This window comes from Salvelinus alpinus, chromosome 16 (genome assembly GCF_045679555.1).
Source record: "Salvelinus alpinus chromosome 16, SLU_Salpinus.1, whole genome shotgun sequence".
Taxonomy (NCBI): Eukaryota; Metazoa; Chordata; class Actinopteri; order Salmoniformes; family Salmonidae; genus Salvelinus; species Salvelinus alpinus.
In genome coordinates, this window is record NC_092101.1 from 23,179,629 (window position 1) to 23,205,306 (window position 25,678).

The 25,678-nt window shown below is 43.6% G+C and overlaps 1 protein-coding gene across 10 annotated transcripts in view; it reads left to right on the forward strand.

The window, feature by feature from the left end:
- Positions 1-25,678, forward strand: part of elavl4 (ELAV like neuron-specific RNA binding protein 4) — a 77,108-nt gene that overhangs the window by 45,426 nt on the left and 6,004 nt on the right. For 6 of the 10 annotated variants that reach the window (XM_071345414.1, XM_071345422.1, XM_071345418.1 and 3 more), the window contains 4 exons: positions 4,258-4,361; positions 11,431-11,583; positions 22,155-22,390; positions 24,719-24,757. In XM_071345414.1, the coding sequence (XP_071201515.1) occupies positions 4,258-4,361; positions 11,431-11,583; positions 22,155-22,390; positions 24,719-24,757 (532 nt within the window). Of the gene's footprint in view, positions 1-4,257; positions 4,362-11,430; positions 11,585-22,154; positions 22,391-24,718; positions 24,758-25,678 lie in introns of all 10 variants that reach the window. The other 4 variants (XM_071345415.1, XM_071345419.1, XM_071345416.1 and 1 more) reach the window with 3 other exon arrangements.

The following is a 25,678-nucleotide window of genomic DNA, read 5'->3' on the forward strand; positions in this document are numbered from 1 at the left end:
GCATATTACAGTTGCTGCTACCTTGGCAACCCCAGAGAACAGCAGAGCGGAGGCAGTGTATGTGTGGAATGTTTATTTGGTCAGCAATTTAGTCACACTAATGTAAGCACATAGCTACAGTAAGGCTGTATTAGTGTTTGAATGCCATTATAGTCAAATGTTTATATTATGACCTAATGTTTGTCAATTGTTCAGTGTTATGCCATTGCTGTATGTATAAAAATGAAATATGGCCAAAAATGCAAATAGAAAATAGTGGCATACAAAATGTGCCTAATAGCTCTGAGTCCACGTTTGCTGTAATCAAATTACTTTTGCTATTAACGGCCAGTTAGAATGAACTGAGCCTCTGTCAGTTTTTCGTACTAGAAGCACTTACCACAGCTAAGTGGTTTATGTAGATTTAAAGTGTGAATTATAAATGTATATTCAATCATATCATAAAACTGCACATTAGGTAATTCTACTTTCTTTAGGAGATTAGCAAACAAAACCTAACTTCTTGAACTTTAACAACATAATACTGAACTGGGAACTTCTAGAAGTTTGTATATGTGTAGTTGTCGGAATTTAAGTTGGTGACTACTCCCGCAAATATTTTGGAGAGTGCTGGTCCGTAAAAAATAGTTCCCAAGTTGCTGTTGCAGCAAGGGTAAAATGTCAGGGAACCAACACGATGGTACACATCTGTTTTGACAAACTGGAATGTTTTCTTCCTCCAAATCTTAAATGTGGCTAAATTTAAGACTGACCAAACCAATATGCCTGTTTCTACCTTAGGAACCTGGTGCTATCAAGGTATGTTACCGTCAGCTGTTCATAGCACTGTCATCCTGTGCACAATGCACTTTCCCCCTCTTCTCTCTCATCCCATGGCATCTTATATGACAGATTGAAGCTATTTTCACTGACAGGGATGGAGTGGGGACTCCGAGACACAGACCGAACATGGAGGCATAGAGAGAACAGGTTGTCAGTCGTTAATACAGAGCATCGCAATGTTGTCTTAACCATTGTGAAATATTAATGCAATTCTTATTTTTATGAAGGGCCCAATCACAGAAGGATATTGTTTACTGCTAGGTTACAGATCATATCTTGTGTACAGACATGCATGTTAATAAATGGAATGGAGGTACTGTAACTATCTACAGGATACTTAAAGGTAATAAATACAATTTTATTGGTCGAGTACACATATTTTCCAGATGTTATCACGGGTGTAGCGAAATGCTTATGTTCGTAACTCCAACAGTGCGGTAATATCTAACAATACAAAACAATAGGAAGGAAGACCATAAGTGTATGGAAGCAATGACACAGGAGGCCCCAGCGGGCAACTCTCTTTCCACACGGTGTGTGTGTGTCTGTGGTTCTCTGTGCAAGTCACCACATCGGGAGAGGCAGAACACCCGCTGGAAACACACTCATTTTATCATCTCACACATTCCGCAACCTGCTGCTCTTCAGGAAACAAATAATGGCTTAGTCATACTGTAGCACCACCAAGAGGAGCCACTCACTGGAAATAGCAGTGATTTGCCAAGGAAAAAGATTTGGTACACTGCCTATTTCCCCCTCGTATTTATTTTTTGACTGTACGGGGAGCGGTGAAGACCTGGTGAGGTGGTCTCAATTACCCCGGCCCGCTCTCTCATCAGTAGTGGTTAGGGCTAAAACGGGACAGCTGTTATGAAGCATTATGGCACTGCTGTGTTAATGTCACAACTAATGAGCTCAATTATCCCCACGCACGCCTGCTACGAACCAACGCACCACTCTGGATCACAAAGAGGGGGGATCCACTGTCACACACAACTATTGGCCCTGTGCTTTTAGCTCAACTCATCCTAATGAAGGAGCTCAGCACGATCCCACTACTAACATTACTAAGCTGTTTATTTATGAAGAATATCCATTTTAATTGATGTTAAGCATTGTCTTTTTAGTTTGTACATGTTGTTCAAACGCCTCCAGATTTGGGGATGGTATTGGATTGCTGTTGTTAGGAGCTGAAAGTCATGGAAAATGAAGATCTATCCTCATTAAAAGCTAATTAAAACTGCAATGCATCATTTTGGTTTGGAGTTTTAATTGACAATTAAAATGTGTAAGTTAATGTATCCATTACACAAATTAAACGGCATAGGGATAATTTCCTGTTTGCTGTTCCATTAGAGGGTATTTATTATGCTATCTTAATGGCATTTTCAGCTTCCTGGGATGCCTTTTTTTTTCCAGATGTTTGTCTATAATTATCCTTAATGGCATTTGTGCAATCCTTCAAAATGGCACTCAGCCTTTCTAGTGACACGTGGATCTAGATTCCTATATATAACACAGTAAACAACCAGAAAATAAGCCTTTATACAAAAAGCTAAAACATTTTAGTGCTAAAACACCTGCAATATCCTGTACAGCTATGTACTGCTCTTAAAGTAGTAGCTTTGCTGTGCTGTGTAGAACAGCGTTGAGGCATGCTGTGCTGCACCGTGCTGAGCTGTGCTGTTCTGAACCGTGCTGTGCTAGGCCTGTGTATTTATTTCAGTCAGGCATCGTGCTGGGTTGAACCTGCTGGGCTGCGTGCGTGCAGAGCAAGTCGTTGTTGTGAAAGGCCAAGACAAGTTTGCCTGCCAATGTTGGCCCACAGTCTGCGCACTACCGCTTTTTGACCTTGTCAGGGTGTGTGTGTGTACACGTTCTATTTACTGTGTACGTTTTAATGGTATATTCTCATCAGCGGTCCATAGTTTGCAAAAAGTTTTACATGCAGTATGAGTGTATGTTTCTGTGCGTTGGCGTTGTGTCTCCGGGAAGCAGCCAGCCCATGGACCCCTGCTGTGGGCTACTCTGTTACTGGTGGGTGGAATCCCCTCATGGAGCTGCCTCGTGCTAAAAGCAGCTGCCTCACCCCATTTCTCCACTCACCTAGGGAGTGGTGCCAGGGGGTGGGAGGAGGGGCACACCCAGATCTCCCATCCAGCCTTGCCAAGGTGGGCACAGGGACTGGTGCCAACTCCCAAAGACACACTGGTGTAAACTGCATCACAATTGGAGGGATTGAGGGATCACAAACAGAGACAGGTCCTTGTGTTCATTTGAAATCCATTCACACACGGACACTTGTTTATAGTATGTATACGGTACATGTGCCTACAAACATATACAAGCACACATGTACTTTAGAGAGGTGCTTGGCACAGCGGACATGACAGTGTAGGGGCTCTCATGGCCTCTCAGAGCTGAGCTGAGCACCGGAGACTCTCTCCACACACAGCTCCTGCCTGCCTACCTGCCTGCCCGCCCAAGTGCAATGTAACTGTATCATTAATCGCAACCCAGCACATCCAGGCAGCTCTGCATGAGTGCGCTTCGGAAGCACACTTCATTTCAGCTAACCTTTTGTAAGCTATGCTTGTCGAGCCTCAAGTTCTCCTTGTGAAGCAGTGGAAGGGGGAGGAGGAAGGTGATAGAGAGGGGGGAGCCGCTCTGCAGTTGGCTAATTATCGGCAACCCACATTGAGGAGTATGAGAAGAGATGTCTTTGCGAAGGCACTTTGATATTGAATACATATCCACAGGCCCACGGATATATTTGCGTTAATGGCATAGTTCTATTTTAGTGTCCAAACTTTCCGAGGGGTGCTGTCAGATCAGTGTCAGCGAGATGAAGGGTAAAAATAGCTGTGAACCACAGAGATTCTCTCCAGGACAGGAGGTTTTTAATGAACAATGGGGAAATGATAATCCAGGGTAATCCACTGAAAGTGAGGGAGAAGCATCGTGTTTGATGTGAGAAATACAGCTCCCTTTGGCCCAAAGCTGCAGCTTGCCTTGGATGCTATTTACTTGGTGCTAGAGCAGCGCTGTTTCACTTTGTCTTTTCCACTGTGGACTTACTGCTGTCTGTTTCCATTAATGGCTATAAGTACGTTGCTCCACTTGGACTTGCCAGGCACTTGTGTAGCAAGTTTGTTTATTTTACTATCACACAGCCACAATAGCTTTGGGCATTTGTTGAAAGTCAACTAGCTCATCAAAGCCGGCTCTGCCTGAAATAAATATCCAGAGATGTCAGGAAAATGTTAAATCAAAACAAATCTGGTATTAATGACAATGTCAGACGTTTTTCAAAAACAATGACATTTTTTCGCTTTCAGTTGTGAAGACATTACTTGGACTTAGAATGTATCTGTACCAATTCTGAATGTACTGGGTAGAATTATGTATTGTAAAAATGCTCTTTCTGTTTTACAGGGCAGAGTCTGGGCTATGGGTTCGTCAACTACATAGACCCAAAGGATGCAGAGAAAGCCATTAACACATTAAACGGACTCAGACTTCAAACCAAAACTATCAAGGTAAGTCAGATTGGTAAAAACTGTTCTGTACCCTGAATATCAATTCACCCAGCGGCCATGTGATTAGGAACGCACTGCTTCAGTGCCCATGTAGGTTTTAGGAATGTTGGGCAGTGACTGAGGCTTCTGATAAGCTAGAGAGGAGATTCATACCCATTTAAATACATGCAGAGAGAGAGAGAGAGTGAAAGAGTAGCTGAATCAAAGAGCATTAAAAGCCGTGAGGTATAACTAATATGCTAATTCATTTCTAAAATGTCAAAATGTAAAGGTGAAACTAGAAAGATTTTCAGACAGTAGGGAAAAAACATTTATTACATGCTGCCCAAAGTTAAATAGAGGACTCAAATTAATATTACATTTTATTAAAGGTTGGGAAGTCAAATAAAGATGAAGGGAAAATTGAGAAAGTATAATTTCATAAGTAGTATAGTTTTATTAGTTTACTCAATATCCATTTTATATAGTCGTTTGTCTTTACTTGTTGAGCAGGATTATGATCGCTATCCCCTCATATGGCTCCGTTATGCTGTTCGCTTTAAGCCATACTGTAATCTGCTCTGCTACCATAATCCAAGCCCTTTCAGTAACATATTTCTAAATCTAATCAGATCAGATTACCCTGCCGAGCTGAATGGGAAAAGCCCATACACAATCCCCAATCCCTCGACAGCCCTGAACATGACAGGTCAATATTGTAAAGGGAAACAGCCACACCAGATCAACACAGCCCAGCCTGTTTTCAATCCAGCACAGTGCTTTGAAGTTGGCTCTTGAGAGGCTCTTGGGGAGACAGCCAGAGCTCTCTGTGTATGTCTGTGCATGTCAGTGTGTGACAGTCAGTATGACCCACAGTTACTCTAGCGCAGGTCTCACCCACTGAGCGTAGCTGACAGGCGTTAGGATGAGTCACTGGGTCCGTGTCTGTAGATTCCCGCTGCCACTCTCCCTCACTAATGAACTCTGCTGAGATGGAAAACCAGAGGGCCAAGCTAGCATCCAGGCCCCCAACCCAGGCTACTGTAGCAGTGACGCTCCCCAGTCCTCCCAAGTCCCCACGCATCAGGCTTGTCTTTAGGAAGCAGCCCACTTAGGAATCACCAGCGTGCCATGGCCTGTCCCCTTGGGCTAGAGAGAAGAGCCTACTGCTGTTTCTCATTGACGCTGCCAAAACTCATAGCATATTCAGAGCTACACGCACACTCCTCACTTCCTCAGCTCTTGCACAGCCTCTTCCTCCCACAGCTTGTGTGTAATAAAACGGGAGCGATCTTCCGTGTCTATCATCCTGGAGCACACAGTCCAAAGAGCAAGTACACCAGTGAGCGATGTCCTCTCCCCCCACACGCACTGTCCTCCCCTATCTCTCTCTTACAAATACACACACAGCGTTCCACTTCGTTCAGCTTCCTCTGTCTGTCCATCTTATCCAGTCAGACGGAGCAGCATCTTCGACTTCACCCTAGCTCTCAGTGATAGCAGCAGATTCCCTCTCTGCATGAGAGGTTTAGGCCAGCCCTTTTGTCTGTCTCTCCCTTTCGATTTGAGTTTTGCTCTTTTTATTCTTGCCACTGTGCGAAACCCATTATTTAGACTGTGCTACCCATATCAATAAGGCCTTTTCTGAGTAGCACTGAAGAAAATGCCCCTTTTACAACTTCTCATAAGTGTGTTCAAGGTCATTATCTACTTAAAATATCCATGCAGTGCCACAAGCCTTTCTTTCTGCACCAGAGGTTATCTTAAGCAGCCATGAAAATGAAGACAGACTTCCTAATAGCAGCAGACAGCTCTGTCTTGCAGCCCAGTGTGAGGCTCTCTGGTGGGAGAGAAGAGAGAGCTGCTTGTGGTGTCATTGAACTACAGTTCATACGTCGATGTGCAGAGAAAACATTTAGAGCCCTCTTTTCGGGAAGACACTTGACATGAAGAGCTTAGTGTCTTTGATATGACTTTCCAGTTTCACACCAAGCCTCAGCTGATGAAACGTGTTTTTTATGCAGTACAATACTGTAGTTAATATGTAGGCGATCGTGTACAGTAAGCCTATGGGAATATCCATCCATATGTGTGTACACATAATACTCACAGACACATCACTCCCTATTCCATACACACTTTTCCCTTCTAGTACCCTCATAACACTAGTACCCTCAGTGCTCCCTCACTGAAGGGTGTAAACAAAAAGGAGCGGCTCAGTTCGCCACAGAGTTTCACACACACAGGTGGTGTCTTTCTGGGGTATGTTTCTGTCTTTTAAAGCGTGTGGTTTCCTCCTCCATGACACCTCAGAGTTTCTCAGCACAACTCTGCTGCTGCTACCCTGTGGAGGTGTGAGAGGAAGGAGCCCACTGGAGGTGAGAAGAGCAGGGCTACACAGTCTCTCTTCACACACACACACACACACACACACACACACACACACACACACACACACACACACACACACACACACACACACACACACACACACACACACACACACACACACACACACACACACACACACACTTGTTACAGCCATTGGGCCATTGGAGGTGTTGATGGATAAGACATCTGGGGCGGGCTGACAGGGAGAGAAGGAGAGAAAGTGATAGAACCAAAGGGGAAAGAAGGAAAGATGGTTTGAAAGAAAAGAAGGGCCACAAGGGAAGCTAACTGCCAATGCTTTTGCCTTCAGAGATCAACAGGAACAAATCCTTATTTACATTTATTTTATTTCACCTTTATTTAACCAGGTAGGCTAGTTGAGAACAGGTTCTCATTTGCATTTGCAACTGCGACCTAGCCAAGATAAAGCAAAGCAGTTCGACACATACAACAACACAGAGTTACGCTTCCGGGTTGAAGCGAGTAGTCGCATTTCGCTTCGCTCCACAGGTAGTATTACATTTCATTTCATTACAGTACAACGGTTTGATTTGTTTGATCTTAGCACTTTTTTCTTAGCTAGCTACATAGCCGTCTTTGTATCAAAGATAATTGTGTAGTTTAGAGTAATTCTCGAGGTTAGCTAGCCAGCTATTTTCGTCCTTCTAACGTAGTCCTTCTAACGTAGTCAACACTGCTAGCTGCTAGCTAGCCAGCTAGCTAACTTCTACCGAATAGCAGCACTGTAGGAACTATTACATTACAACGGAACGACTTGATTAGTGTAGTGTTAGCTAGCTACATAGTTGTCTTTGCTGTCTTTGTATCTAAGATAATTGTGTAGTTTAGAGTAATTATCGAGTAATTATCGAGGTTAGCTAGCGCCGCCGTTAACTAGCGCCGCCGTTCTCCTACCTAGTCAACACTGCTAGCAACACTGCTAGCTAGCCAGCTAGCCAACTATCATTTGCCCCTGCCTGTGCCATTAAACCCCTACAACTCATCCAGAACGCCGCAGCCCGTCTGGTGTTCAACCTTCCCAAGTTCTCTCACGTCACCCCGCTCCTCCGCTCTCTCCACTGGCTTCCAGTTGAAGCTCGCATCCGCTACAAGACCATGGTGCTTGCCTACGGAGCTGTGAGGGGAACGGCACCTCCGTACCTTCAGGCTCTGATCAGGCCCTACACCCAAACAAGGGCACTACGTTCATCCACCTCTGGCCTGCTCGCCTCCCTACCTCTGAGGAAGTACAGTTCCCGCTCAGCCCAGTCAAAACTGTTCGCTGCTCTGGCACCCCAATGGTGGAACAAACTCCCTCACGACGCCAGGTCAGCGGAGTCAATCACCACCTTCCGGAGACACCTGAAACCCCACCTCTTTAAGGAATACCTAGGATAGGATAAAGTAATCCTTCTAACCCCCCCCCCCCCTTAAAAGAGTTAGATGCACTATTGTAAAGTGGTTGTTTCACTGGATATCATAAGGTGAATGCACCAATTTGTAAGTCGCTCTGGATAAGAGCGTCTGCTAAATGACTTAAATGAGTAAATGAATAAACAAACATACAGTCAATAATACAGTAGAAAAAGTCTATATACAGCATGTGCAAATGAGGTAGGATAGGGGAGGTAAGGCAATACATAGGCCATGGTGGCGAAGTAATTACAATATAGCAATTCAACACTGGAATGGTAGATGTGCAGAAGATGAATGTGCAAGTAGAGATACTGGGGCGCAAAGGAGCAAGATAAATAAATAAATACAGTATGGGGATGAGGTAGTTGGATGGGCTATTTACAGATGGGTTATGTACAGGTGCAGTGATCTGTGAGCTGCTCTGACAGCTGGTGCTTAAAGCTAGTGAGGGAGATATGAGTCTCCAGCTTCAGTGATTTTTGCAGTTCGTTCCAGTCATTGGCAGCAGAGAACTGGAAGGAGAGGCGGCCAAAGGAGGAATTGACTTTGGGGGTGACCAGTGAGATATACCTGCTGGAGCACGTGCTACGGGTGGGTGCTGCTATGGTGACCAGTGAGCTGAGATAAGGCGGGGCTTTACCTAGCAGAGACTTGGTGAAAAAATGGATGGCACTGTGACTAGACTGCATCCAATTTGTTGAGTAGAGTGTTGGAGACTATTTTGTAAATGACAACGCCGAAGTCGAAGATCGGTAGGATGGTCAGTTTTACGAGGGTATGTTTGGAAGCATGAGTGAAGGATGCTTTGTTGTGAAATAGGAAGCCAATTCTAGATTTAATTTTGGATTGGAGATGCTTAATGTGAGTCTGGAAGGAGAGTTTACGGTCTAACCAGACACCTAGGTATTTGTAGTTGTCCACATATTCTAAGTCAGAACCGTTCAGAGTAGGGATGCTGGACCGGCGGGCAGGTGCGGGCAGCAATCGGTTGAAGAGCATGCATTTAGATTTACTTGCATTTAAGAGCAGTTGGAGGCCACAGAAGGAGTGTTGTATGGCATTGAAGCTCATCTGGAGGTTAGTTAACACAGTATCCAAAGAAGGGCCAGAAGTATACAGAATGGTGTCGTCTGCTAGAGGTGGATCAGAGAATCACCAGCAGCAAGAGCGACATCATTGATATATACAGAGAAGAGAGTCGCCCCGAGATTTAAACCCTGTGGCACCCCCATAGAGACTGCTAGAGGTCCGGACAACAGGCAATCCGATTTGACACACTGAACTCTATCAGAGAAGTAGTTGGTGAACCAGGCAAGGCAATCATTTGAGAAACCAAGGCTGTTGAGTCTGCCGATGAGAATGTGGTGATTGACAGAGTCGAAAGCCTTGGCCAGGTCTATGAATATGGCTGCACAGTAATGTGGCTGAGGTGCACCCATGACCAGCTTTGAAACCAGATTGCATAGCGGAGAAGGTACGGTGGGATCCGAAATGGTCGGTAATCTATTTGTTAACTTGGCTTTCGAAGATCCTAGAAAGGCAGGGTAGGATAAATATAGGTCTGTAGCAGTTTGGGTCTAGAGTGTCTCCTCCTTTGAAGAGGGGGATGACCGCGGCAGATTTCCAATCTATGGGAATCTCAGACGATACGAAAGAGAAGTTGAACAGAATAGGGGTTGCAACAATTTCAGCAGGTAATTTTAGAAATAGAGGGTCCAGATTGTCTAACCCGCCAGATTTTGCAGCTCTTTCAGAACATCAGCTATCTGGATTTGGATGAAGGAGAAATGGGGGAGGCTTGGGCGAGTTGCTGTGGGGGTTGGAGGGCTGTTGATCGGGGTAGGGGTAGCCAGGATGAAAGCATGGCCAGCTGTAGAAAATGAGGGCCTACCCTGGCCAAACCCTAACCCGGACGACGCTGGGCCAATTGTGTGCCGCCCTATGGGACTCCCAATCACTCCCTATGGAACTCCCAATCACACCCACCTGGAATCAAACCAGGGTCTGTAGTGACGCTTCTAGCACTGAGATGCAGTGCCTTAAACCGCTGCGCCACTCGGGAGCCAGTGTTTAATGACTTATGTCTTTGAATGAATACCCTGGATGGAAAAGGTTCTCCAGTCAGCAATGGTAACAGGATTAAACTCACATTTTGAAATAGTAAAACCAGATCGCAATCTAGAAATTAGAACAGCATTCAACAAAGGACAGGAACTGTTTCAGGAGAGAGCGAACATGGCACGACTGCAATATCAATGTCTAATTTGCCAGTTAAAGATCATGAAGAACACCCTGTCAATGACAAACAGAACAGCCTTCAAATAGTAGCTTCCAATATAGTGTAATACTACAGTTTATATGACCTTTTAAAATAAGAGTTAAGGAAATGGTAGCATCTAAATTAGACTGAGGGAGGTGAGTGTGTGTGCTCTGACAGAATGAGAGCTGTGACCCAGGCTAACAGGAGAGATGACAGCCAAGCATCGACAGTCTGTGTGAGAGTGGGAGTGTGAGGGACTCCGAGTGTGTGAGAGAGGCGCTGTTCAAGGTGCTGGTGATTGTGGCACACTGAAGAGAGGGTGTTACAGAACTGTGGAGGGGTCTGTGAGAGAAGGCACCCACCTCATTCAGGTTGCATAGTTATAGTTAGTACAATCCATCCCCATACAACCCCCCCTCACCAAAATAGGATTTCCAAACTACCTCTTTTCATCTCTTTCTCTCTCTCTCCCACCCTCATCCACAGGCTGTAAATACACCTTCTCTCCCATCTACTGTATGTGAGAGTGCATTTGTTTTTATGTAAGAATTAACAAGAGCGATATATTTTTGTCCAATACTTCCATATTAATGATGAGGGTTCGATGGGGATGAGGGTTCGATGGGGATGAGAGTTCGATGGGGATGAGGGTTCGATGGGGATGAGGGTTCGATGGGGATGAGGGTTCATGTGTGAGCCTTTTGCTACAGTACACAAATATGAATGTTATACAACAAATAAAACGGAAGATAAATTGGTGCCTACCTAACTTCCTCACATCTCTTCTGCATGGGGTCTGCTAGGCTAATGTGTAAGTGGCTTTTAGATGGAATCTGCTGTAACGCAAGTTATGTGCTAATTAAAACAAGCTCAGTAAGGTGAAGCCCTGTGATTCAGGTCATTAAAAACAACTTGCACCGACATCTCTGCCAATGCCTTGGAAAAAATACAAACCAATGCTCTACGCTCAAAATGTTCTCATAGATGCTACAGTCATTTTTTATCTCTTACCTATCTCCTAAGGTGTCATATGCACGTCCCAGCTCAGCCTCCATCCGAGACGCTAACCTGTATGTGAGTGGTCTGCCAAAGACCATGACCCAGAAGGACCTGGAGCAGCTCTTCTCCCAGTACGGACGCATCATCACCTCCCGCATCCTGGTGGACCAGGTCACAGGTATCCATGGGGAGCCTTTTCATTTATATACATACAAACTTACGCATGCGCGCACACACACAGACACACACACACACACACACACACACACACACACACACACACACACACACACACACACACACACACACACACACACACACACACACACACACACACACACACACACACACACACACACACACACACACACACACACACACACACACACACACACACACACACACACACACACAAACACACACACACACACACACTCTAACCCTCTAGCCAGCAGAGCACACATGCATTGGCCTAAACATGATAACACACACAAATATGCACACACACATATATACATAAACGTATGTTCATCTGAGTCATATACACCCTACTCACAACCTGAGCACAGGCACACAAAGAGATTAAACCATGATGCCAAAACATGCAGCATGACTTCCATTGCACAGCTCTTAGATCCATTTCAGAGGTTTTGTCTGCCTGCGGCAGGCTCCAGTGTTATGTGTACTGATGAAGCAGAATGAGTACAACACATTGTAAGCCACACTCATTTGCCTAAGCAGAATAAATCAGCCCTGACACTGGGGCCCTCCACACACAACAGAGCAGGATCAAATTTAGAGCAGGTCTGTTTATTTGCAGCTATGCTTCCACAAGACCTGTTCCACACAGCCCTCGGGATCACAAACAACAGCACAAAAAGTAAAGGCAGTGGAAAACACATCTGTTCATATAACTACAGTACTAGCCAGCTAGATATTCCCATTAACTTTGTCTCATACCACTGTCATAAATAAATCAACCTCTGAATAGCCTAAATGGAATGGAATGTCAAAAAAGAACATGTCTAAATAATTAATGGTATTACCATGCTTGCACACAGTTTGTCTTAATAGACAGAACAGTTTCCCAAGCATGTTCTCCACAAGCCCAATGCTCATCCTGCTGGTGTACCAACAGTCTCTTCTTCTCCATTGTATCCCAACCACACTGTTGAAGGGAACAGTAGGCAGGATCATAACCTTACATGTCTCACAGTGCCAGAACCACTCCACAGAGAGAGAGAGACAGGCAAATCTTCTGCCTCAGATGCGTGCACACGCACAAGTTCTCTTTCTCCTCTCTCTTTCTCCTTCTCACTCACACGTACACACACACACACAGTGCCTGGCCCACCAGCACATACAGGCCTTACCCGGCCCAGAGAGGCCTCCCCTGAGGCAGGGGGATCTGCTGAAGGAATTTCTAATTAAATTTTAGTTGCTGGTGATTAAGAAACAAGGAGGGTTTTAGAGGAGCCCGAGAGCTCAGAGCTGGCACATCACACGTACTGCCATAAAGAGAAATGGACCGTAAATTAAAACTCTCTTGCGACTCACACAAGTGTAACTGTGGGGTGAGAGAGGGGAAGAGAGAGAAAGATTTGTTTAAAAGCTTTGCCTTTGTCCTTTACTTTTTAGTGGTTAACCATTCATATGTATAGGACAGTTAATCATGCATTGATTTCAACATCATTACACACACACACACACACACACACACACACACACACACACACGCCAATATCATCAACATAATTTGATATTCCAAATCAGAATTCCCCTCCATCTGTTCAGTTTCAGACATTACTGTGGCTCAGAGTGAGCACACAAGCTCCAAAGGCCAATCTAGGAATCGGTTTGGTTTGGACAAATGTGCTCAAACCCACTAATTAGGAGATTTAGTTCATTTTCACAGACCATCAACGTGATGCATATTGCAGTCAGTCTCCTGCTCAGTATCATCAGAAAGAACTTTGAGTCACAGTTTGCATAGTTCACAGAGTCAGAGAAGACAATGTTCTGTTACAAATAGTCCAAGGATGGCGGACTGAACTCACATTGACTTGACAATGAGTTGGGACTGGGGAATTATGTTATTACAAAGCCTAAGCCCACATTTATTGCCACTGTCCTGATCATGAAGATTCTGCTGTCCATCAAGAAATAACCCCAATGACCTTTTTAACCAATCAGAACATCACACGGTAGGCCAGTCGCTCATCCACACTGATGCAGGCCTGGCAGTCATTGCATAACACATCAATCATGTAACCAAAGTGTTTTGTCAATATTAGTATCTTTCTCTTCTCTCTTTCTATTGATCTCTGCAGAATGGATATGTGTATTTCCCGTCTATCGGAACAAATATCGCAGAGAAGCATTTTTATATCGCATCACTCTCTCTAACCTTTGGAGAAAGTTGTTGGATCATGATGTTCAATGCGAACAGAAACTCAATGTGAAGGAAATATAATACGGAGAGGCTTTGATCAGTAGTTAAATATTCTGAACATCTCTGCAGGGCCCAGGCACACAGCAGTCAGTCAATACACATATCCTCAATAAGGACAATACAATTGATCCGGAGAGCTTTCTATTATAAGTTACGCCTAGTCACACAGACCAGAGCATGCAAAACATTCATACACACTACATATATTAAAACCCCGATCAATCAGTATGTGGCTTCCTCTCCATAGACACATCTACACTTTTACTGTGGATGTTGATGATGAATGTTGTAATACATTCTGGCTCATGTAAAATCCCCACCATGTGTGGCTGAAGATCAAGGCTACATACTGTATGAGCAAACCTGATTTATTTACAGATAAAATAAGACCTTGTACAACTCATCTCTTTCCTGGTGTCTCTATAACCCACCAGAACCCATAACATGGAGTGTATTGCATAGTTACCTTGGCCTGCGGTTACACATAGAAGCAGACAGATGGCTTTAACTCTGCTTTTACTGAGCGGAGCAGAGAGCACCTAAGCTCTTCAAAGGCTTCTTTCCCACTGCCTTTTCAAAGACCATCTGTATCTATCCCCACAAACTAAGTTACATAAAACAAGAACAGGTCTTTCTCTCCATCTTTCTCTCTCTCTCTCTGATTAGGAGGCAGGGAGAGGTTTTTTTCCTAATGTATTTAATGTGTAAGTTTAACAAACATTCCATACAGTTGGTACAGCCACTTCAAAGAGCGGAATGACAAACGGTAGCAAAGCGCTCAGGTTTGGAGCGGAGAGAGAAGGCTTTCATCAGCCGGCTGGACAGATTCTCAGATCCCTCCAGATTTCCCAGAGGAATGGTTGCCGAGCGAAGTGTTGGGGAGCACCGTGGTAGTGTCCGGGTGCAGTGGGATGCAAAAAGCTTTGTCAGGGCACTGGCAGCTCCTTGCCACTGTCTTCCCTGGTTGTGGCTATTAATAAACCAGCCATTCTCTGTGTTCATGTGTGCTCGGAAGAGATAAGTACAGGTAGAGTTACATAAGCCATGGCTGATTACTGTGAATGAAACTGCCTATAGCCTGTAGTACATTGTGGCCTAATGCTGTATGGCCTGTGATAAGTGCTGGAACCGGCTGAAGCTGCCTGCCTGCCACCGTCTGTTTCCCAGCTTTCCTCAGCCTGCCTGTTTGCTTTACTTTGTTTTGATATGCAAAAAAAACATCTGGAAGCTCATTATGTAAATGTGGAAAAAGCTAGTGGGGGGGGGGGGAAATACTCCACAATATCAACACTGACAGTAATTCAGTAAAAAAAAAAGTACTATTAAGTAGATAACTACTGGGATTGTTTTTGTTAGATTTGTGCCTGGCTTGAGGGAACCCCTGATGAAAGCCAAAACTTATACCCTACATTAGATTGTATTCTGAAGCGACTGCTGTCAACTGTCTGACACACAGACCTGTTTGTATGGAGTCTCTCTGCCAGGATATCACAGTCACTGGTTCAAAGGTCATGATCGCCTGACCTGTTGTGGTGTAATTGCATTAGGCCCTGCTGACCTTACAGTGCAGTAGTAGTGTTTCTCCTCATGCCCAGAAGGTCTATACGGCAGTGAAAGGAGAAATGAGAGGAATTACTGTTAGTGGGGTCAAAGACCCTCACACCTCTCTCCACAGCGCTACCATATAGGCACAGAGACCCTCACACCTCTCCACATACACAGGCACAGACCTAGTTCTCCAGAGACCACTGCACTAGCCTGCCACTCTTTACACCCCTTCCTTAATGGACACCACTTCAAGTCATCACTTCATTCAAGTGGCTGGGGTGTTTTTCTCAGATCCCACCCTGAATGTGGGTTTGCAGCCTTCAGCTGTATGCTAAGCACTGCTGTAGTGTAGATATTTTCAAACAGCTGCAGCCTGGTGCAGTTCAAGGCCAAGGGACATACAGTGGGGAGAACAAGTATTTGATACACTGCCGATTTTGCAGGTTTTCCTACTTACAAAGCATGTAGAGGTCTGTCATTTTTATCATAGGTACACTTCAACTGTGAGAGACGGAATCTAAAACAAAAATCCAGAAAATCACATTGTATGATTTTTAAGTAATTAATTTGCATTTTATTGCATGACATAAGTATTTGATCACCTACCAACCAGTAAGAATTCCGGCTCTCACAGACCTGTTAGTTTTTCTTTAAGAAGCCCTCCTGTTCTCCACTCATTACCTGTATTAACTGCACCTGTTTGAACTCGTTACCTGTATAAAAGACACCTGTCCACACACTCAATCAAACAGACTCCAACCTCTCCACAATGGCCAAGACCAGAGAGCTGTGTAAGGACATCAGGGATAAATTGTAGACCTGTACAAGGCTGGGATGGGCTACAGAACAATAGGCAAGCAGCTTGGTGAGAAGGCAACAACTGTTGGCACAATTATTAGAAAATGGAAGAAGTTCAAGATGACGGTCAATCACCCTCGGTCTGGGGCTCCATGCAAGATCTCACCTCGTGGGGCATCAATGATCATGAGGAATGTGAGGGATCAGCCCAGAACTACACGGCAGGACCTGGTCAATGACCTGAAGAGAGCTGGGACCACAGTCTCAAAGAAAACCATTAGTAACACACTACGCCGTCATGGATTAAAATCCTGCAGCGCACGCAAGGTCCCCCTGCTCAAGCCAGCGCATGTCCAGGCCCGTCTGAAGTTTGCCAATGACCATCTGGATGATCCAGAGGAGGAATGGGAGAAGGTCATGTGGTCTGATGAGACAAAAATAGAGCTTTTTGCTCTAAACTCCACTCGCCGTGTTTGGAGGAATAGAAGGATGAGTACAACCCCAAGAACACCATCCCAACCGTGAAGCATGGAGGTGGAAACATCATTCTTTGGGGATGCTTTTCTGCAAAGGGGACAGGACGACTGCACCGTATTGAGGGGAGGATGGATGGGGCCATGTATCGCGAGATCTTGGCCAACAACCTCCTTCCCTCAGTAAGAGCATTGAAGATGGGTCGTGGCTGGGTCTTCCAGCATGACAACGACACGAAGCACACAGCCATGGCAACTAAGGAGTGGCTCCGTAAGAAGCATCTCATGGTCCTGGAGTGGCCTAGCCAGTCTCCAGACCTGAACCCAATAGAAAATCTTTGGAGGGAGCTGAAAGTCCGTATTGCCCAGCGACAGCCCCGAAACCTGAAGGATCTGGAGAAGATCTGTAGGGAGGAGTGGGCCAAAATCCCTGCTGCAGTGTGTGCAAACCTAGTCAAGAACTACAGGAAACGTATGATCTCTGTAATTGCAAACAAAGGTTTCTGTACCAAATATTAAGTTCTGCTTTTCTGATGTATCAAATACTTATGTCATGCAATAAAATGCAAATTAATTACTTAAAAATCATACAATGTGATTTTCTGGATTTTTGTTTTATATTCCGTCTCTCATAGTTGAAGTGTACCTATGATAAAAATTACAGACCTCTACATGCTTTGTAAGTAGGAAAACCTGCAAAATCGTCAGTGTATCAAATACTTGTTCTCCCCACTGTACATAGACTACTGCTGCTTGTCTGCTCTCTTCACCAGAGGTGTGGTCGTATCCCTACATGAGATGAGTCCACAGGGTGTAAACATGTATTTCATTGCTCTAGAAACTCAAAAATACTGTAGTCTTTAAGTCTTATAATGTCCTGACTCTTCCACAAGGGGCATTCTTGACATGAGTAGCTAGTGGGTTTATGGAGAGAAAAAATAAACAACTATGCATGAAATGAAGTTGGGAAACAAGGCACAACTATGATTGTATTGGATTGACAAATGTTTATAAAATAATTAAAGTGAAAGTGACAAACCAGGGTTCGATACTGCGACCATAACAGTTCCATTTGCGACCGTTTGACTTAGCAGTGCGACACATTTTTTATTGGTGACAAGGGTAAATTTTATCTAGTCCCGTTCGTTTTTGCTTCACTTTTATCATGTTTTATTCATACAGTAATGTGCAATTGACCAAAAATAAACCATATTTCTAAAGAGGCAACAACTGCACGGGAATGCCCCTGTCTTTGTGTGTCACGGCTCGACATACAGGGGAGGTTTCGGAAACTCTCTAAGCCAGGCAATCATCCCCGTCAGTGGCCCGCTTGGGCCAGTGAAAAAAAATGTTAAAAGACGGATTACCAAAACTGTTCGTTCGTTGTGTCGATTATTTATCATACGCGCGGCTGCACACATATAGCAGCTCATAAACAGCTGGTTGTTGTGTAGAGCAACTCACCGAAGACCAACAGCGGTAGTAAATATGTTCTTAATTATATTTACCAGTAAATGCTAAGGCAAGAATGGGTATGCAAACCAGATATTTAAAAGTTCAAAGTCTTGGTTGAATATTTGCGATGTGCAGTTCAGTCATTATAGCCTACCTTGAAAATCAGCCCTTTCCTCTAAGGCTCTCTGGTCCTTGAAAAGTCATTGAAGTTAAGGTAGCCGATTTAGAAGTTCTACTGCTCTAATATAATTATTTCGTGATTTCATTTGTGATCAGTTTTTGAGAGATGCAGCCGCTTTCGTTTGTTTCAATTGAAGGGTGTTGCGCTTCTTGCAGTTAAACCATGTGCGGTTATTATAAGCAAGATAGCCTCATCGCGAACCATTAGCAGAAATCAGCTAAAGCGCAGTTGGAACCTGGTGTTACATCAGTGACGCCTCGCAACACGTCAAACCAATCAAATGCCTTGCTTGGGCAGAGCTCCAAAGGTGCTCACCAGACTAGTACCGTAGGAGAAACAGTGCGTGAAGAATAAACATGTCAACAAAACCAAGCACACTTTAGAATGTTTACAACACGCTGGTTTTCACAGCATTTATGTTATTTCAAGATGAGCTAAAGCTGCAGCAAGAGGGGAGAAATGGTCTACAATGCTGGCCATATCAATATGTTTTTATTTAGACGTTTCTGAAGTGATATTTGGCTGTAAAGGCTAGCATTACGGACAATAAGTAGCTAGCCACATTGAAGTTTGTTTTGAGAAAAGTCAGCTAACCATGTAAGCTACCTAAATATAACTAACTAGCTAGCTACTAGCTAGTTCAATTTCTCTCATGTTTATAAAGCCAACAAAATGTTAATAAAAACAGCATATTATTGATCTAAAAGGTTAGTTGTGTTAGCCCAGTCGCTAGCTTATCCAGGGTCAGTGATACGTACAGTAGAGAAACCATATTTTAGAGTGTAAAAATAATGTCAATGCATAATGCCATTGGGTGGTAATGCATACTTTTTCGTATACATTGAGTTTTTTTCTATAGGCTATTACAACAATTAAATATAACATTTAAGTCCTTGAATTGTAATTTCCAAGGTCTGTATGAACCCTGTAGGGGGAAAGGGGGATACCTAGTCAGTTGTACAACTGAATGCATTCAACTGAAATGTCTCTTCAGCATTTAAAAACTTATTTTGGATCGGTGTCCCGTCCATGGGACGGTTGAGCTAACGTAGGCTAATTCGATTAGCATGAGGTTGTAAGTAACAAGAACATTTCCCAGGACATAGACATATCTGATATTGGCAGAAAGCTTAAATTGTTGTTAATCTAACTGCACTGTCCAATTTACAGTAGTTATTACAGTGAAATAATACCATGCTATTGTTTGAGGAGAGTGCACAATTTTGAACATGAAAAGTTATTAATAAACAAATGAGGTACATTTGGGCAGTCTTGATCCAAATTTTTCAACAAAAACATTTCATAGATGATGGTACAAAAAAATACAAAAGAACGGTTGTTTTTTTCTTTGTATTATCTTTTACCAGATCTATTGTGTTATATTTTCATACATTCCTTTCACATTTCCACAAACTTCAAAGTGTTTCCGTTCAAATGGTACCAATAATATGTATATCCTTGCTTCAGGGCCTGAGCTACAGGCAGTTAGATTTGGGTATGTCATTTTCAGCGAAAATTGGGAAAAAAGGGGCAGACCCGTAAACCCAACCCCTCTGAATCAGAGAGGAGCGGGGGGCTGCCATAATCAACATCCATGTCTTCAGTGCCCAGAGAACAGTGGGTTAACTGCCTTGCTCAGGGGCAGAACAACAGATTTTTATCTTGTCAGCTCTGGGATTTGATTCAGCAACCTTTTGGTTACTGGCCCAACACTCTAACCACTAGGCCGCATGGTTCTCCAACTCTGTTTTACCTCCAACCCTAATCTAGCGCACCTGATTCTAATAATTAGCTGGTTGATGAACTGAATCAGGTTAGTTACAACTGATGTTGGAGCGAAAACCTATAGGAGGGTACTCTCCGGGAACAGGATTGGAGAGCCCTGCTGTATAGGCTACTTGCATAGCCCGTAAATGAAAGATAAAATCACCTGCTATTGGAATTATGCACGCATCATTTGCTTTCCTGTCAGATCTTGACCCGGGACAGTATTTTTTCATCCGGACCAGTAGCTTTCAGTTGGCACTAGCCCGGTGTGCCTCTGGCAAATTTTATCTGAATGACAAGCCCTGCTGTGTGCGGTGCGAGTAGGGCCTATAAGTCTACCACTTTGTGTATCTGTTAGCAATGCTAATGATAGCCTAACTGTTTTTAGGTAGATGGAAAGGTAACTTTTGTTTTACTGTGATATCGTTTTGGTATCAAGTATCCTTTTTCCAGTTCTGCACTCTAGAGGATTTTGCAGAAAACATGTCAAAAAACATGGCACTTTGAAATCTGCAAAAAATACATTTAGCACTTTATTGTAACAGTCTCTTTTCTTTGCCATTACAGTAAATCTCTCCAAGTCAATGTAAGAACACAAGGGCATGCTAATTTAAAAGATAGCTAGTCATTATTGGCCTGGTTCTGTATGGAATGCAGGTACATTATGGGACAGGTCATCATCAATTATTGAAAAAAAATGTTTAAACATTTTGTGCAACCAAATCGTGAGGGTGCCACCAACTGAAAAAGTTAGTGTAGAACCCTGCAAACAAATCAACATAATGTACAAAAACAGTATACACTTGTTACCACCTAGGAATATCAGTATGACACTATTTTCTACCGACGCAGCAGTGACCCTAGTTTCACATCGGAGCCAGAGCTGTATGCCAACAATTCAAACCCCTTTGGAATAACAGACTGTGTTTATTATTTTCTAGCAGTGACAACCTAATTATAATGTACAGGTACAGGGAAGGCAGGGAGGGATTGGGAGAGTCTGTCAAGAGCTGCAGCAACCCATAAGTTAAATTATTCAGCATTAGAGTGAATGAAAGCATTCGGCATTGGAGAGATTGTGTGTAAATGTTTGTTCAGGGCTGCACATATCAAAAGAGTCTGATTCGAGAAGAAAATGAGACAGCAGAACAGAAAAACATCAATAAGCGCAAGCGTTGTTGTGAGAGAGAAATGACAATAAAAAGTGTTTCTGTGTGTGGTGTAGAGATGTGCACACACAGTATTATGCAAATAGTCCTGGCGGCGTGCTGTTGCTGAGCGAGTGTCCCCTGGGCCAGTCAGCCAGCCTCATTAAAAACGAGCAGCACGCATTTATGGAGACCAAGAAAAGACCTCCCGGGCAGGACGTCTCTCCAAATGTTACTTTCAGGTGGCGGTCAAAAAACATTGCCTTGGAGACGACTCAAATGTCGCCGGCGACATGGCGTGAGGCCTGAGTGTGTGGCCATCAGTTAGCAGGAGAGCTGCAGTGTGTGCTGAGTCCAACACACCTCACGGAGAGTAGCCTCAACGAACTGTGCGGAGACACAGCACTACAGCAGCTAGCACACAAACAACACAACAACATTTCTGCATCAGCAGGCATCAGCTCCTCTATATCCTCCTCTCATGCTCTTTGTGAGAGAGGAAGACAAATTCTGTCTCTTTGACAGCACAGGAAATCATGGTGGTGCCTTCGCTTTTCCCTCTGCTCTGTACTGTCTTCTTCAAATAACACAATCCCTCTCTCTATGGAATACAAATCATGTCCAACTCGTTGTATCCCCTTTACAAAACGTTGCTTTCAACGTTATTAAAAGCAACAACAGACATCATCTCTGTACCATGTATGAAAGAGATAATAAGGGCTGTTAGGGTGTGTGTGTGTGTGTGTGTGTGTGTGTGTGTGTGTGTGTGTGTGTGTGTGTGTGTGTGTGTGTGTGTGTGTGTGTGTGTGTGTGTGTGTGTGTGTGTGTGTGTGTGTGTGTGTGTGTGTGTGTGTGTGTGTGTGTGTGTGTGTGATCTAACCGGAACCACATGAAGTAAAAGGACGCCCCTATGTTTGTGATGTGTTGGCCCCACAGGTGGTTCGCGGGGTGTGGGGTTCATTCGCTTTGATAAGAGGATAGAGGCTGAGGAGGCCATTAAGGGGCTGAATGGACAGAAGCCCTCTGGAGCTGCTGAGCCCATCACCGTCAAGTTCGCCAACAACCCCAGCCAGAAGACCAGCCAAGCCCTACTGTCCCAGCTGTACCAGTCCCCCAACCGCCGGTACCCAGGCCCCCTGCACCACCAGGCCCAGAGGTTCAGGTAAATACCTAGGGCTCACAACAAGGGTCGGGAGGTCAGGTTCAGCCATTGGGCTATTGGTTCAAATATATGTTTCTCCTGTTATATGTACTGTAGAGTATAGTATGGCATTTTATTGTCTATTTGCAATGATCAACCACCTTGTAAGTCATCAGTCACCAATACGATGTTTGATTCTTTGTGCATTCAACCAAGAAAGCATTTTTGTTCCAAAGAGTGGGTTTCCTGGAGCTCCACCCATAACTGAGAAGAACTGTTTACAAGAGACAGTGGGGTTCTGTCGTTCACAATGTCTCCATCACATCACCTCATCACCCTCCTTATTCCATAATGCAACCAACTGTCATCCCCTCTTTCCATCCACTGTTCATTCCCAACACATACTTAGCCTGATACTCACCGATTCCAGACTGTAGTCCCAATGAGAATATATGAAAATGATCATCTGAACCCAAAAAATATTTAAGATTGTGGAGCAAATTATTATAATAAAAAATGATATATATTTATGAATAGTTAGACCAACAAAGTTAGAAATATACAACATGATTTTCTGTTCAGTAGAATCCAGGGTCTAAGCACTGCAGATCCAGAGCCAGCTGCCTGTAATACACAAAGTCCATGTTCAACCTCCTCATCATTACAACCAACAGCCACAGGGCTAAACCTAATCCACAAACTCAGACAGAAATGTATCACCTATCTTGTCAATGTTGCCCATTTGCCACCAGTCAATATAATGCCTGTTTGTCTGATCCACCTCTAAGAAGGCAATATAATCCTTTAAGCAAAATATTGTAGATTTACTAGTATTGATGCTCCACATTACTAATGACAGTAATCGGTCAATTAGGCTTATTATATTTAAGGTAGGAGCAGGTTTAAATTTAAAATACTTTTTTTAAACGGACGGTTCCCATTTACATGCATTGAGAGGCACGACTTTTGTATGCTGTGGGTTTGGAGAGGGTGTGTGAAAAGCTGGCATCCAAGGCAGGTTGTTTTTTTACAGCAGTAGCCCATCAGATGTCTCCAGCACAGCGGCCTGAAGCGCCTCCTCAGAGCTTCCAGTCCAATTGACTAATTTACCCACAAAAGCTGATAGCTCAGTCCCAGCCCGCATAATGGCCTAATTGCTGCTTTAATGAGTCAACAAATTTTTGTGCTTTGTTTAGATTTTTTGGTCAGGTTCACAGACGGCATCTCTGCCCACTGATGACCTGTAGCACAGACAGTGTTTTGAAAGGGAGAAGTACTTTAGAATGGCCCCAAGTTACCAACCCTTCCATTAGGCTGAAAGGCTTACTAAGACATGAGACAGTGCAGACCCATGTGACAAATGATGGTCATTGCGTGGCCACGCAAGGCTCACTCAAAAAGCCTCTGATTTATGTGGCTGAGTGGCTTCCATCCTTGGCCCACTGAGCACAGTGACTATCTGTCTGCAGGACCGGTCTGATTTTTCCTCCCAGCCAACTGACTAGCAAACACCATTCCATTTGACATTCTACATGGACAGGTGTCAAAAGAAAGCACCTTTTTTTGGTCAGTTACTATTCAGTAGTGTTTTGTTAGTCCAAACCATGCAACATTATTCCCTGATTTGTCATCTTCCTCTCTTAAAACCTTTACCATCTCTCAAAAAATGCCAAACCATTACACTGACAGAACTCTGGAGATGGGGATATATCTATTTTTTTAGAATTATTATACTATTTAGTAGTATAATATATGTTAAATTTGTCTCTCAACCTTCTTGAAAATGACAAGCTTAATGCCAAAGTACCTGAGGGGCAATTGGAATAATGATGCAAAGCAGTTTTCATAGTTTATGACATAAATAATAATTATTTCATTCTGCTGTCAGGATCGACATTGAATTTGAGAAAGACAAGATTTCAAAACTTTCTTTGACATCAATACTATGGCTTAACTCACAATTATAAATAACTTATAAATGATTTGACCTCAACACAACAGCACAGATGTACAACGGAACCACTCTGAAAGCCCCGTGCAGCATAAGAATGTGTGGAGCGTGAGAGTGCTCTCCATAGGGCCTCATGCTAAAAAAAGAAAATGTCGCTGTGTGCTGGCTGATTGGGCCACAGAGTGGCCTCTTGTGTTAGCGCTGTACAGTACTGTTGCTAGCCTGCTGCTTTGTTGCTGTGTGAATGACACCACCCCTGACTGGTGGGGCTCCTCAGTGTAATGGCCCATCTCTGGATGGCTTTCTTCTTTGAGTGAGGCAGGGATGTAGAATTAGTTCCATTGAGTGAGTCAACCATCTGCCTGGCATTAACCCCAGAACCCTCCTTCTCTTTACAGGCTGGACAATTTGCTTAATATGGCCTATGGCGTAAAGAGGTAATTAAAACTTCACCGAATGCCAGATGTCCATGTTGACAAAATGATTTCTATCCTGTTTTCTTCATTTTTAGAAGTCACTTGCATTCGAATCAGTTCAAGGTTATTCTGCCTTGATTTTTTTTATTTTCTTTAGCCTTGTTTAATTTGAATCCACCAATCACTAGTCCAAAAGGAAAACAATCGTCTTTTGTTTTCTAATGTTCAATTTGCTTTGAGTATAATGAGTGCTGACTTTTACATTTCGATTGCTTTAAATAGTTTCTTTGTATATTTCTGTTCTCTTGTGTGTAGCTCTTGTTTTTAGGCGTGTTTTTATACTGGATTCAGGTACTCTAGCCTAACCTCTGTCCAGCTTTAGATGTTACATTGGGATCAAGTTCAGTTTGAAAACACTAATATCAAAGTAGTGAATGGAACTTACAATAACAAACCACCCAATTCAATAGGACTTGCCACAATGGTTGTAATAATACATTTATTACAACATGTTATTACAGCAGTAAGCAGTAGTGATGGGGTGTTGGGGTTAAGGGGTCAGGGGTCAGTAAGGGGCAAGATGGGAGAGGCTGGAGACACCTGGATCCCTGCAGGAAATGCTGTTTCGCTGCAGCCAGCTCAACTTCTGATCACCTCTTTTTGCTCATAACTTTTGCTTTTGCTACTGTTGATGTAACATGAAGTGAAGCGGCTGTGAGACATCATGATATCAGCTGATGACATTTTGTTGCATGTTAGAGTAATCAGTGAGTTCCTTTGATGTCCACTCACTGGAATGGAAAGGCTGTGATCCCAGATGTAGCATGAAAAAATAAGCGTTTGCTTTTTTAAATTTTTAAATGGAATGATTAAATAGCTTTTTCTGTGAAAAGAGCAAATCCACTGAATTCATCGGTTTCCATAGCAGTGATTAGCAGCAAT